The 15,792-nt window shown below is 43.8% G+C and overlaps 2 protein-coding genes across 3 annotated transcripts in view; one reads left to right on the top strand and one right to left on the bottom strand.

Annotated features, from left to right (window-relative positions):
- Window positions 1–15,792, bottom strand: part of TSC22D1 (TSC22 domain family member 1) — a 313,047-nt gene that overhangs the window by 147,717 nt on the left and 149,538 nt on the right. The window lies entirely within an intron of this gene.
- On the top strand, window positions 1,544–14,579 carry SERP2 (stress associated endoplasmic reticulum protein family member 2). The gene is made up of 3 exons (XM_014608343.3): window positions 1,544–1,722; window positions 6,936–7,008; window positions 14,143–14,579. The coding sequence occupies exons 1-3, from the start codon at window positions 1,639–1,641 to the stop codon at window positions 14,181–14,183; spliced, it is 198 nt and encodes a 65-aa protein (XP_014463829.2). The 5' UTR covers window positions 1,544–1,638; the 3' UTR covers window positions 14,184–14,579.

A 15,792-nucleotide genomic window follows, 5' to 3' on the forward strand; every position in this document is an offset into this window, starting at 1 on the left:
AGTTTTTTTGGTGCAAAGAACTCCAAAAGACCACACCAGGGCAGAATGGTTTTAACCCAATAGATTTCTGTTTGGAATCTTTATGAATAGCTTGAAAATCATGTTTCCCCCCCTGGCAAGCGCTAACATTGAGTGGCACCCTGTAGTACCCTTGAAAGGATCTCAAGGCACTCCAGGGTGCTGTGGAGGCCAGCTGAGAATGCCTGGCCTAGACAGTGGCTGGCATGCTACAGCTTTGGGTAGGTGACATGAGATTTTCTCACAAATTCCTGGCCCCTTAGAATCATAGAACATGAGGGTCGGAAGGGACTTCAGGAGGTCACCTAGTCCAACTCCCTGCTCAGAGCAGGACCACCCCAATTAGTTTGTCCCAGCCAAGGCTTTGTCTAGCCAGGTCTTTAAAATCTCCAAGGATGAAGATTCCACCACTTTTCTGGGCAGCCGGTTCCAGTGCTTCACTACCCTCTCTGTGAGAAAGACTTTCCGCACATCTAAGCTAAACTTCCCTTGCTGCGGCTTGAGATCATTGTTCCTTGTTCTGTCATCTGCCACCACTGAGAACAGTCTATCTCCATCCTCTTTCCAACCCCCCCTTCAGGTAGCTACTATTAAATCCCCCCCTCCGTCTTCTCTTCTCCTGACTAAATAAGCCCAGTTCCCTCAGCTTTTCCTTATAAATCATGTCCTCCAGCCCCTCACCATTTTCATTGCCCTCCACTGAATTCTCTCTAACTTGTCCACATCCTTTCTGTAGTGGGGGGTGCAAAACTGGATGCAGGACTCCAGATGTGACCTCACCAGTGCTGAATAGAGAGGAAGACTCACTGTCCTAGATCTGCTGGCAACACTTCTACTCATGTAGCCCAGTGTGCCCTGCCTTGCCCCAGAGCTGCCCCACCTCCATGCTTCTGCTTCCCTTTCTCCCCTCTTTGTGTTTCCTCTTCTCTAAATTCCGCCCCCTCGCTGCAGAAGGGCCCTGACCTGAGGGCTGACCCAGGGCGCTGGCTTCCCGCGCTGCTACTGGGCAGGCTCCGCTGATGGGCGCAGAAGCAGACGGTAGCCCGAGCCTACAGCAGCCCTGGGGCGGGCGGAACGCGGCAGGCTGGGGATGGAATGCTAGTTCTGCCCCGCCCTCTCGAGCAGCCAATCCACGCCGCCACATAGAATGTTACTGTCTCCAGTGTTCCATGGATGGAACCCGGAGCCTGAACCACCGGGCAGGGCGGCGGCCGCTCGCGCTCTGCCTGCCCGCGCGGGGGGAACGTGCTGGGGGTTCTCCACACAGGCAAGGCAGGGGGATGAAGGACCGGCTGCGGCTGCTGCTGCCCTGCCAGGTGCCGCCTACGCTTGGGAAGCAGGGGGACCGGAAGGGCAGGAGGAAGCACGCGAGGGTTTCCTGAGATGAGAGATTACTTCCGTCCATCCATCCTTCCAGCCACCCGCTTCTCTGTCTGCAGGGGGGTGGGGGGTGGGTTGGGGGAGGCTGAGGAAACAGCACAGGGGCTGTGGGCAGCTGCGTCTACCCGGGACTGGGGGGGGGAGAAGGGGCAGGGGTGTTTCTTGACTTGTCCCAACCCAGACACAGCAAATCATTCGGCCTCAGGCCAGCTACTTAAACCCCCACCCCTCCCCAAAGCCATGGTGGCCAAACAGCGGATCCGGATGGCAAACGAAAAGCACAGCAAAAACATCACACAGAGAGGGAACGTAGCCAAAACCCTGGTAAGGTGACCGAGAGGACGGGAAGAGGGATAGGAGTTGGGCGGAGGGGAGGAGGAGAATGATCTCCTAACAAGTCCTCAGCCCAGCACACGGGGTAAGGTGGGGAGCGGGAGCTGAAGGGTTAAGAGGCAGCTGGAGCCCCAGGCTGGGGAGCAGAGAGGATGATCTTCTTATAATTTGTTTTTAATTCATTTGCTGCTGCCTAGAGGGAGAGCTCCAGGCTGAGCCAGAGGGTGTGGAAGAGCCTGATGCTAAAATCAGGAGCCCCTTTTCTGAACTGATGAATGGAGGCATTTTCACACTGCAGTGACTGAAAGTGCTGCGGTCTCGTGAAAAACACACAGCCACGCAGTCTACCTGAATACCCAGGTGGGGAGAGACTGAGAGACTTGCATGCAGAAAGCAATGGTCCCTGCATGCAGGCACTGCCACACATACACACCTTCCCCTCAGCCACTTGAGAAAGCCACACACATAACCCACCCCACATGCCCAGTGAGGAACAACACAGCAAAATCCAGTAGGGCTACAGGCAGCCACTTCTAGCTGCTGAAAGTGTACACGCATGAAAATCAAGTCCTAGCTCTCTTGCTACCTGGTGAGGGGTTATTTTGTTCAGTTTTCCTGGGCCACCTGGCTTGCAGGAAATTAAAACACTGAGATTTATTCAACTTTGCTTAAAAGAAAGCAGCACGCTTTCCTGGGTAAAATGCTTTCAGAGGAAGTATAAGGCCTCTGTGACTGAGACAAGAGAGTGCTATTTGACTTGCATGGGACATTCAGGTACTTCGGGTACTGTCATAACAAGGAAAACAGGTTGATCTTAGTTCAGTAAGCTCACTAAGACCAATCTAAGCTTAATCATGTTTCCTTGGCAAGACAGGCACTCCTCAACTTACAACATTTCGAGTTACAACGTTTCACACTTACAACATTTATAAATTGACACCCTGTTTCAACTTTATGACGTCGGTTTCAATTTTACAACGCTTGATCCGAATTGATGCCACGCCAGTGAACAAGTTCACTGCATTGCTCATCTCCCTGGAGAACATCTGTCCAAACTTCCTTGGACACTTTCTTTAAGAAAGCAGACAAGACTCCAGAAGAACCTACAGCCAAGACTCCTGAGAAGACTCCAGCCAAGAACCCTTCAAAAAGCCCAGCAAAGTCACCTCAAAAAAGTCCTTCCAAATCAATATGCTTGCTATTTACAATATAAATACATTAATGTAGCTGTATTACTCATCTATAATTGATTGAATACAAAATTCTGGGGTATTTTTGGTGAAAATAGGAACCAATGCCCCATTTATAACATCGTTTCTTATGAGAAAATTGGTTCCAAGTTACAATATTTCGACTTAAGACAAGGTTTTCAGGAACCAATTCTGTCGTAAGTCCGAGGACTGCCTGTATACAAAAGAGGCAACTGGGTATGGTCCCCTTTCATCACTTAGGGCTCCCTTCTGCTCCCATGTACAGTGGAAATTGAGCCTTGGAATACAGTTGACTTCAGTAGCTCTGCTGGCACAAAAGGCTAGTGAGGCAATAACCTTCCAGCCACAGAAATCCTTTTTTTCCAAAGGCATAAACACGTGAGGAGAGCTATAGTCACATTTGTGTATCTACTGTACACATGAAGTTAGAATGCTGAAGAGCTATGCTTAACTTCATGCATCTGCTTATTAGTTCAACCCAATTATTGGGCCATTCTATTGATATTTCAGCTGCTTAATTTTGAAAATATTCTCAGAATGTTGGTTAGTGGGAAAGATTTTTATTTTAACCCTTAGTTCTTGTTTGCTTTAAGTTGTTTAAAAGCTCTTGCTTAGCTAATTCCACCCATGAGAGTGAATTTCATGGAATATAGTTTGGTAATATCATCTCCCTGTTCCTTCAGAGCTTTTTGCCCCATATTCACGGGAGGTAAACTGTTTCAAAGGGAACCCTGTTGTACAGTGGCAGAAAAGTGCTTGAAATTCAGTGCTGTGTCCTTCATGTTGTCAAGAAGCTCTTGGAACTAAATCAGCCTCCTACAACACCCCCATCCTACAGTTCTGACCGACTATGTCAGAGTGGGACTTTTGTTCAACAAGATTTGGCAATAGTTTAATTATAACACAACTGAAACATGCTCACACTTCTTAAAGGTGACCTGAAATGCTCTTTTGAAAAGTGAAAGCATAAAACTGTTGGTGTTTACCATAAAATATTGCAGGCTCATTTGAAAAATGTGCTTCTGTGAAACAATGTCCTGCCAATGACACACAGTACAGTACAGCTTATTTTTTCCCTTTATCCCCAAGTCAAGTGAATCTACGTTTTTCTATTGTTCCTGCCACTTGTTGATGTCTGAAGTAGTTGGCTGAAGTATCTGAGACTAACAGATGTTTTCCTCTAATGTCAAAGGCATTTTTTGTGATTTCAATGCTTCTCTTGTTTCTAATAATGCTGAGGCACTTAGGTTTGATTCCACACTGTGTCATGTCAGTGCGAAAATCCCCATGAATTGAGTGGTGCAGGATTAAGTCCTTAGAAAACACTTTTCATTCAGAGATCTTTAAAACACAGGAGCTTGTTTAGCACCATTTATGGGGATGGGGAAACAGTGGTACAAAGAGGTTACGGACATGTCTGTACTATAACTATGCTAGGGTGGGCTGGAACAAAAGTATACCTTCTCTTCTCTCCTCCCACTTACTTATTCCTGTTCTCTGTGTTACTAAATACTGAAATAATGTCACATAGCTGCTGTTCAGTACATGCCCAAAGTAATTCTCCAGCATGGGCATGATTGGGACATCCCTAGCACCATTCTAATGGAGGGTACTTTACATTTTTTCCAGTCTTGGGAAGATTTGGAGGGGCATGTTTTTATGGCAGTGCTCTGTAGTATGGTAGGAGATGGCATAGGCATGTCCTGACATACTCAAGTTAACAAGGTAGGTCCGTGGAAGACCTAGGACCAGACCCCAAGTCTTTTGACTCATATCAGGTGCCCATTCTTTGCACTAGATGATGACAAAACAGCATCCCTCTCCTCTGTCCTCCCTTTGCTTCTTCCCTTTCCCCACTTCTTTTGCTTCTCTCCTTTTCACTAAAACTTACTCTTCTCTCCCTTTTTTCCCTTCTCCCTTCCATGTGGGCTGCACACCGCTCAGCCATGTTTTTGCCATTCTCCCCTCCCCTCCAACTGACCACTTCAGGCCCACGGGAGCTGTCCTAGCAAGAACTTCTAGATATTAGCTAGGTATTAGCTGCTGTTCTGAGGTGCTCAAAATAAAGCAGTTTTAGATTAGCGTTGCAGAACTATTAATATTGGTATTTGCTTAGGGGCCTAAACCAAGATCAGGGTCACACTGTGAGAGGCTTGTCTAAACACATAGTAACATATACTGCTTGTGCCAAAATGCTTGTAATCTCATCTAGACAAAACAGACAAGACAGGTGGTAGAAATCAGGAATTATTATCCTCCATTTTGGAGAACTGAGACACAGTGATGTGTAGTCACTCTCTCAAGGTGATACAGGACATCTGCAACAGAGCTTGGAACTGAAAACTGTCTCCTGAGTCCTGCCAAGGGTCTTAACCACAACACCCTCCTTCCTCTATCTGTATTTCTACAACTTGAACAAACAATTCCTCTTTTACTTTCCTTATCTTAGAGCTCTGTGAATCCCCTGCTACCATTGATTATATGCCTAATATCTCAGGGCCCCATAAAGGCCTCTGCTCAGATCTTGGTTGGTGAAAAGCCTCTCTACATTAGCCGTTTTTGTGAGCTATATGAACTGACCGTTTTATCTCCTGTAATTGTAGGCTGTCTTGAGAGCATGATCATGATAGGTCATTATTAGCTCCACTGGCAAACTTGATCTTCTTGTGCACTCTTTTATTCATACAAAATTGTGATCTAATGCTGGGATCTTTGGACTATTACACTTGCTTATTCCTTGCCTGTTCTTGGTTTTTTCCTTTTCACAACTAGAGATGTTTAATATAAGATGAAATAACTGAGGAAATAAAATAAGTATTCAGCTATTCTTTGGCTAGTTTGGAAAAGTGTTACTTAATGGCATTTTATACATTTAATTCTGCCAGTGTGCATGGCTAAACCCAACACATTAAACAAGTCAAAGTCATAATTATTAATTTGATGTTTAAACTACTCTTCATCAGGTAGAAAAGCTACAGAAGGTGTCTGCTGATAGGTGTACATTTTCAGAAATTTGCAAGGACATTTTTCATTCTATGTCATCTTTGAAATCCTACAGAGAACATGTTTGCATTCATTCTTCACTACAAAAACCTCTAGTGTATTAGGCTCCCAACAATAATCATGTATCAAAACAAAACTCAATAATTCAAAGTGACCATAAAACATGATATTCTTTCTTCCTTTCCCCTTCAAAGCTACATATTAGAACGCTCAGTTGTGCTGCCTCAAAATAAATTATCTAGAGTAGAAACTAGTTGAAACTAAATTTATTTTTAGCTTAAGGGTATTTTTTGGCACATACTGACAAACAATTATAGTACACTTTAATTTGATTTTAACAACTTCCTCTCTCCAGCGGACAGAAGTTGGATCTAGGAGTGTGTACATGTGTGTGTTCTTCAGCCAACAGCACCGTCAGGGAACATTATTATTACTTTAAAAATCCAACACCTAGTATCTCACAAAATACATAAGGCCATGTTCTTTATCCTGAAGAGCTTACAATGTAGATAAAACAAGGGAGGGTTGTAAACAGCTTAACAGAGGAAGGAAATAGATAAGCAAATAGTGAGGGGAAAAAAACCCACCTCACTTTCCCTCTTCACTTGAGAAACTCAGGATGACAGATCTGAAAAGAATCTGTGAGAGGCATTAATTAAGTCCTCTTTAAAGGGGAAAAAACAGATTTGAGCATTACTAAATCCCTTAAGCTTTCTGACCTCAGAGCAGACTCTCCTGTAAATACAACCGTCACTCTTCTGTTACTGTATTGTTTTTCATTTCAACTTCTCATCATTTGTGTGAAGCAGTTATGGCAACAGAATACCTTGTTTTATGTTCAAATGTTTGAGTTTGCTCCCTGTTTGAGGTTTGAAGTCAAAACCACATTATTCTTTATCTTGCCTTTCTGCTTCTGTTTTTTAAATGAGCTAACGAGCAAAAGGTCAGATTGCTAACAGACTGAAATCTTCTTTCCCCCTCCCATTTTAGCGGCCACAAGAAGAGAAATATCCTGTAGGACCATGGCTGCTGGCTCTGTTTGTTTTTGTTGTCTGTGGATCAGGTAGGAATAAACTATTGAGAACAGATCAAGAAGCGGGAGTGGGAAGGGGTGGAACTGAAAGGAGAACAGAATTTAAAAGTTTGCAGGCATTTGCCACTGGAAATATGCGCGCAGGTTTTAGCAGCTAATTGGAACCTCTGCCTGTATTCAAAGATAGAGTACGAAACTTGGCCTACAACGAGGCTCTGAGTCTGTTCCAGTGAAACGTGTACGGTGTGTAAGAAGAACATCTGGAGAGTGCAAGTGGCTTAACTTGTTCCTTTTTTTTCCTGCAAGTCTTTATTATTAAGTCTAGCAAATGAATCCTAACCAGAAAGATCTCTCACTTCAGTCTAGAAGAGGAGTTTTATTTGTACTGGGGGCCTGGATGTTTCAGGGCCTGTTCAGTTATCAGTATTTTTTCACCTTTGAGTTGTGGGTTTCAATCTCACCTGAGATGGTAATAGCAAATGGTGTTTACCATCTGAAATGTATCTGGTGGCGCATGAAATGAGTTTTTTGTATCATCTCAGGTTTTGGTGGATAGGTATCCCAAACACAATGCCTACCATTCCAGTTTTGGCTCAGTTAAGCTTGTGGGTAGATTCAGAAAAGTGTCTGCTGCTTGGAGAGACTGCCCCAGCTTCAAAGTTGTCTCTCCAGATGGGGTGGGAAGCTAACGGGTAGAATAACAAGGGAAAGAAAGCATGTTCTTCAACCACCTATACTGTACAAGACCACTTTTGGTTTTCTTTTCCAAAATCATGTCTGGGATTTTTATGGGCACTAAGGTATGCTTAAAGTAATCTCTTTAAAAGTGCCACAACATGGTATTGATCATGTTTAGATCTCACATCACCCTCTTTTATATTATCTTTTATATTAGGATTAGCTCATTGGTTTTGACTTGCCTACAGAGCTCTCTATGGGTGCTGAACTGTTTCATGAATACAGGACTGGTGGATTTATGTCCAATCTTAACAAATGCCATTTTTGAGAACTTTATGTTCTTTTATTTTTTTGGTAATTGTCACGTATAGAATTTCATGTCCCGCAAAAGAAACCAGCAATGATGGCAAATAGAGCCTGTTCCAATTTAAAAAAAAAAGGGTTCTCTGAACAGTGCTGGTTTTGAGCCTGCATTCCTTTTACATTTAACTCCTCTCCCCACTGAACTCAACTGTTTCAGGTACACACAAAATATGCAGGTTTCCCCTGAGATTACCTACTGCTAAAGCTAACAAACATACAGACACTGCAATATTAGACTACTCGCTGTTAGATCTCAGGCTTTCAGCTAGTCTGCAGGTCCCTTCTTTGTCCATATCTTTGGCTTCTTGTGAGCTTTATTATCTTATGCGGACAATAAAAAGAAACGAAACCACTTCTTAGGTACATTCAATGTATTGTCAGTATCTCAAGAAATAATAACTGCTTCTCTTGACAAGATATCAAGCTGTTTAAAACATCCTTAGCCAGAAAAAACAAACAGCAACACTATGTGCTGCTGTCCGATGTATTTATTTCTGTTGTGGAGTTGCCCGAGGATCCTGATTGAGGCCCCACTGTGATAGGCGATGTACAACAAACAGCACAAAGGCAAAACCTCAGTCTTGGTTCCCAGAAAACACAGGAAAAGTGACAAATCCATAGGCGATTGGAAAAAAAAAACCCTCATTGTTGAGAATAAATCAATAAAGAAAATGCTGGTTTTATTTGCATCTGAGAGTACATTTGCTTTCAAGTAAGACCACTGCATAAGATTGAGTTCAATCCTGCTTTCTTTAATTATGCTACACCATTGCTGACTTACATGGGGAGTTACCTGTGCCAGAACCAAAGAATCAGTCTCATTATCTTAAGAGCCATCTTAACAATGCAGCTTTGATAGCTATCTTTGTAGTTCTAGAGCTCTGTTTCAGAGATTCATACTTTATCTTCAATGTTTGCAATGACTGCATTTTTAATAGGGAGTTCATTATACAAAGGCCTCCTATTTCCACAGACCATTTTAGAGTAGTTCTTCTAAGCTACTGTCATCACATACAGATGTAACCTGTGGCCCTTTTTATCACTGCTATTTGTATTGCAATACTGCCTTGAGGAACCCCGCACTTATTGCAGTAGGTCAAGATCGAAATTCCACCCAAGCCTAGTGGCCTGTTGATTGGCATATTAAAACTACTGCGATTTTTGCATCAACAGCATATTAGGGAATGATGTAGGTAGCATATCTACATCTGCCTTTGACTCCTGAACATGAATGACCATTGTTTGGCCCTTTCTGTTAGTTAGAAAGCCCCCTCCTGACCTACCAGGATGCACTGAAGAGATTGAGAGCTTGCAAGATTTTTCATCGGTTATTTTTAAGAACACAGACGCATGGCAGAGCTGTGTGTACTTGTCACACACTTTCTCACAAACATTTTGTTGGTGTCTGTGTGTGCCATCCGAGGCAGCAAACACAGCAATTAAGTAATCGCCCCAAATCCTGATAAAAGCTAAGAATCAATGGCTATTTATTCCAGTAACCAATTATCTTAAGAAAATAAAGCTTTGCAGTTCTGTTGGAGAACTGACTTACCAGTTGACATTTCTTGTTTGTACCGATTATTCTCCCCACTCTGTTAGACACCTCAGAGCACCTGATGAAGCAGGTTATTGCCTAAGAAAGCTCGTGCCTCTGAACCAGTTCATCTCTAAGGTGCTTGACTTCAGACTAACATGGCTAAACACTGTCCCACTGTGTGACTGTGCTTACAGATTTGTGCCTTACACTCTGCAACAAATTTTCCTCGCTCTATAACATAATGCAAAATCATTTGCTGTCCACTTTTTCTTCTTTACATATTCCTTTACCACTACCCTCAGATTGACTCAACTCCCCCTTGGTTCTTGTTTCCTGTACCATTTCCTTCAGGTTCAGGTCTCACTGTATCCAGCTCTCTTGGCTTAGGTGGGTTTTTAAATGTCTTCTCTCTGCCCTGTCCAACTTATATTTTGACCCATGTTTCACTACTTGAGAGTGAATGGGCTTCTGTCTTTTAGAACTGTTTATTTAATCCAGCAAAATGCAGAAGCCTCTCAACTTCTTTGGAAGCCATATTCACATAAATGTCACACAATCATGTGTCACCACTCCCTTAGAACAATGGCTTCATCTTGGGCAACTCTCTCTGTAGCAGAGGATACCAGGACTGTTTTAACATCTTAGCTTTGCCATCCTTATACTTCTCATACTTGAGCTGCTGCTGCTGCTGCTATTACTACCAATAGCACCTGCTCTTTTTGTTCATGATCCTTTGAAACTATTATCTTCATTTCTGGGCTCTAGTGTCCCTGTCAATGCCTGGTTTTATCTCCTCCCCTAGTTTGCTCGCCTTGTTACTCACTAGTCCTGTTATTCTCTCAGCTCTGCTCACCCACCATTATTAAGTTATTAACTTGTCATGGTCTAGACTCCCCACTTCCTCTCTCGCTTTGAATGTCCTCAGCAGCTCCCTCCTGTCTTCCTGTTCTTTGCTGCACTGTGGAGTCAGAAATTCCTAAACTGATTACCATTTTGTTTATGGGCAGAGCTGTATTCTCTGTGCAGTGTGATTGTTAGGGAATCTGCTGTAAAATCAGTCAGTTTCCAATGTACAGCATGTCAGGCAAACCAAAGCTGTGAGGGCAATAGGAGCAGAATGACAGTGCAAAAGACTTTGCAAAGTAAATCACATTTGTTTAAGCAAGAAATACAGCTTTAGAGAAGTGAAGGATAAAAAGCCCTTACAGTAACACAGGCAAAAATATAAAACAAATCAGCCCAAATAAAATCAATACACGAAATAAAAGCCAGAAAAAATAAAATCCAACAACCCTGTCTCAAGGAGAATGTCACTAAGGCTATTGATATTTGTATAGAAGACTAGGGCTGTGTGAAGTTTCAGGTGCCAATTCGATTTGGAGGAGATTTGGCCTGATTCAGTGGCCGAATCTCCAAATCGGAATCAAATCAGGAAACCAATAAAAAGGTCTGAATCAATTCAAAGCTCTCTAAATCAATTCGGAAAAGAGTCGGAGAGCTTTGGAGATTCAGGCATTCCCTGCTTGCTGCTGCAGGGAGCTGGACCTGGACTCCGTGCTGGTAAGTAGGGGAGGCGGGACCCCTGCCAGGGCCCATCCCCTGCCTGCTCCCCCAGCCCCCATGACCCTCGCCCACTCTCCCAGCCCCGTCAGTGGCCGTCCTGTCCAGCCCCAGCATCTGGGCTCTTTAAAAAAAATCCCTGCACTCACTGGCTGCTGCAGCAGTTGTCAGGGCTTCTGGGGGCTTGTGGCAGAGCCCCCACACAGCACAGGGCAGTGAGGGGCAGCAGGGATCGCCCCCCCCGACCTAGCAGCATCCAGTGAGTGCAGGGCTTTTTAATTTTTTTAAGTGCCCAGACGCTGGGGCCAGGCAGGGCAGCCATTGATGGGGCTGGGTCAGCAGGTTGGGGATGGGGTCTGTTTAATTTGGAGAGTTGGCCAGATCAATTTGGGAGTGATTCAAATCACCAAATTGAATCCCTGCCCCCCAAACCGGCTGAATTTGAAGCGAATACTAGCCGCTTCACACAGGCGTACAGAAGACCTCACATCCTATAGAAATAGCCAAACAGTGTATAACTCTATGGCCATGATCTGTGTGAGCTTCTTTTTAAACGGGAATCTCCATTTACATGGAGCTTAGGACAGGCTTATTTAGCACTGCTGAATGACAGTGGCAGATAGCCTGCCCACATAATGAATACCACTCCCCCTCCTAGCCTTGTGCAGACAGTTTCATTAGGTCCACTTTAGGAGGCAGGCTGGTTGAGGGCACCACCACTGAACCCAGTAAATTTAGTTCTATGGTCATGTCTTCGACAACCGTAAATTGGTGTTGCTTTTTTGACTTCCTGGGACAGTGTGTGTCCTGGGACACATGCCTCAGCTGACACCCATTCCTTAAATTTGCCTATTAGATACTCCCTTAAAAATGGCACTCTCTAGAATGAAGGCCTGCCCTTGCATATGTTTACACAAGTAGTCCTTAACCATGACTTAACATCATTGAGACTTCTCTGCCAAGCATCTACAGGGTCAGACTTGGCAGTAATGACTACATTAAAAGCAAGGCTTCCTGGTCTTACAGATTCTGCCATTTTAGTTTTAAATGTCCCCCCCCCCTTTCCCCCCTGACATTTTCTTAATTTTGTCTTTCTAAATGTAAAAGAGTAACAGATGAGAGAGTTTTATGGCAACCAACTTGCAGGACACTTGGAGCATTGTAAATTGATGAGTGCAATCCTGCAGCCTGTCAAAAAAAGTAATGTTGTTTTGTAGGCAGACTGCAAAATCAGGCCCTTAATACTTAGCTTATGGGGTGTAATGATGGAAGACAGTAGGGTGCTTCAATGTTTGGCCCTTTTCTCTCTGGAGATATAGCACCATGTCATACCATTAGTTTTAATGCCAGTTGAGATTTCTGTTTCAGATTTGATGCATGGAATGTCTCATGATGTTTAGTTGGTTTTTGTGTACTGTGACATTTGGGAGACTATTCTCTTTTGAGTGGAGATTTCTGTTCCAAGCTGCTAGCAAACAAGTCATTTCAGCACTGGTTGCAGACAGATCCCGGTGCTACAAGTGGGCAGAGACCCATGGTTAGTGGAGCTCTGCATAGAAGCAAGGGTCCATTTGCTCTGATACGTTCGCATCAGTGAGTTCTGTGGGGTGCCTCCTTGTCCTGGAAAACCATCCTTCCAAACTGGTCATCTTATTGACTTCCATGTGACTACTCATAGGAGTAAAATTTTGCAGGTATGAACCCGTTATCTGTAATAATATATATATTATTTTACATACATCAATTTTAGCAACGGTTCAAATGTTGCTTCCTTAGGAAAATGAAGGGAATACTGCCTTAGGGTGAAGTTATGCATTAGACTTAGACCATACTAAGGGCATTTAAAATACAAGCGTCTGCATGTTAAAGCTCATTAACTCATACTAAGTGCCCTCTGAGCATCTCAAAGTTGCACCACTTCAGGTGAGGGTTAACTCTGGGCTGTGCAACTTAGCTCTTGTTAGGGTAACTTCATTCTGCTCCACAAAGGTAAAACAAACAAATTTGTAGTTCTCCAGCATCCCAGTATGCACCACTCCCAGCTTCCCTCCCTACCCCCATATTGATAGATCCCAGGTGTCCTGGCTCATAGTCATGCCCCTACTTGCCAGCTCTCTAGTTGTGGGTCAGAGCTGGGCAGGCAAAAAAATGCTGTTAACCCTTAATGTACAACAGCTCACAGCACATTCCAACTTTTAACACTGCTTGACATTCCACAGATTTAGTATGGTCTAAGTGTAATGTATAACTTTGCCCTCACACTTTGTGCTGATGGTTAAAGCATTCACCTAAAAGATATGGATTCAAACTGCCTCAGGTCCCTCAATTGGTCCCAGGTATCCTACAGCCAAGTGAGGGCTCTAACCACTGAGCCATTGTGCAAAATGGGGGGGGGGGTACCCCCTCCTTCCACTATGTTTGGTACAGGACTACCTCCTATAGTGTGCTGTGAGAACACTATAGGATCATACTATAGTGTGATCAGGCCCTGCATGCAAGTGAGGCAGAGAAATGGCTAGTATACAATTCATGATGAGGCTTAACTGTGAACCCGGAAAGCCTTGTAAGTAAAAGTAATTTGTATGTTGGAGGGGGTTGCATTCCTGTTACTGATCTACCTAATTATAAGAAGCTGGTTTATAAAACCGCCTGGTAACAAGAAGTGATTGTTCCCAAGAGAGAAACCCATTGACTTGTTAAATATATGCAGCTATGCATGGCAGCACGGCTGCACACACTCTAGACTAAGGGGTCTAATCCCCCATCAGCGCCTGAGGGATTTACGCATGTAACTTTCATTAATGCTAATAGAAGATAGCTGCATAATCCCTTTTGCAGCAAGGGAGAGAGGAGGCCCCCACTTCCAAGTCCACTGACCTAACCACTTGCAAGATAACATCTAATCACACCTGCGAGGACGTCTCATGTTCAGCCCTTTAAAGTGGCAGTATAAGAGCACAGGACTGAATTTGAGGGAAGTTAGTCAGCCCTTCAACAGCCACCCTTTGTCTTTTTCCCCTTTCCAGCTATCTTTCAAATCATTCAGAGCATCAGGATGGGCATGTGAGAAGCAGGGAATCAACACTGACTTTACCACTCAACATGGTGGACCAGATACAAGTCTAGCCTGGCATACACGTGAAGAGGTCTTACCTGACAGTGCCTGTGCATTTCTTCTTGGTAGGTCAGACCAAATTACCTTTTGACCTGTCATGCTGGTACATACATGTTTTAACTGCCACAACAAAAAAGGACATTTTGCTTTTCTATAGACTTAATGCATTAACCACATTGGTTAGCTATTCCAGTGCTGTTCAGTTGATTTATTTATTCTCTTACATAATGTATTTGTGATGGCCATGTAAGTGCTTCTACTTTGTGTGTATATTAGAATTCTGTTCTATGCTGGACATTTGTTTTTATTACAAATAAATATTCATGTGCACCTCTATCACATTGGTTCTAGTTTCCCAAATGTTTGGCACTATAAGCAGACAAACGGGTATAGTTGTCTTTCTGGTAACATACACTAGCAGCTGGATCATGGGGTCCTTATTCGTACAAAGCTTTCAAAAGATCTGATCCACTTTCATACAAATATAGATAAAAAATTTGCCAGGCTGCAGCCTCTGGAATTATATTTGTGTATAAACATTTTAAGCAGACCTGCCTGATTTCTTTCTTGAGGGATGAGCATTCAGCAGATCTGTAGCTCCAGTTATCCTGAAACTGTTCACAAATTCTCTGTATAATTTTGGCTGGAAAAAGTAATTCAGGGCTAGAACTCCTGTTGCAGCCCCCTGCCCTTATGTCCAATAGCTTAGGGTAGAGGTGTCAAATGCATGGCCTATATCTGGCTGTGTCTGGTCTGCAGATCCAACATCTGGCCCACGGTGCTTCTGGCAGGCTAAGGAATTTGGGGGTAGGAGGCAGGGCTTGCTGTACAATGCGGGGGCAAGCAGCAGGGGGGATCGACAAAAGATGACTATGATCAATCAAAATTATACAAATACACACACTTACAATTCAAAGTGGTCTGCACCTCCGTTCAACATTTTTTAGGGGGCTGCAAATGAAAAAAAGGTTGAAAATCACTGATCCAGGAGGTTGGAAACACAGGGTCAATCCTTTCTTATGCTTGCCGGGATTTGAACCCACATCTTGGATCACTGCGGAGAGTGCCCTTTCAACAGCAAAGTACCCAGAGGCCTGCTGGGAGCACTGAATGTGGCCTGTTGATGCTGTTCCCCGTTATGTACAATACTGAAGTGTTCACTGAACTACACAGAGAACAACTCTGATTTTGGTAACTAGGACACTTAGCACCTAACATGGGAAGTAGTTAGTAGCACTTGGATAGCTATCTGCCTCTTAAGGCACCTAGATCCACCATTTTGATATTGCTGACACTCTCAAAATCACTGTTTAGCTGTCTCTTAACCCAATATATGCTAGGTTTCCACTACTGGGTGTGTGCAAAACTGCTTCGAACAAGCTGTTTGGAGTAGCAAGGCTTTTGCTCAAATTAGAAGCCCAGGTATCTCACTAAGAGCTGTCAGTGCTGTGCTTACCCAGAAATGGAAACTGTAGGTGCCTGTTGGGTTAGGCAGCAGTTGAGCAGCTGAAAGGATGCATGCGAGATGAGCAAAACTTTCTCCAGCTTTAATGAATGGCCC

This window comes from Alligator mississippiensis, chromosome 1, assembly GCF_030867095.1.
Source record: "Alligator mississippiensis isolate rAllMis1 chromosome 1, rAllMis1, whole genome shotgun sequence".
NCBI lineage: Eukaryota > Metazoa > Chordata > Crocodylia > Alligatoridae > Alligator > Alligator mississippiensis.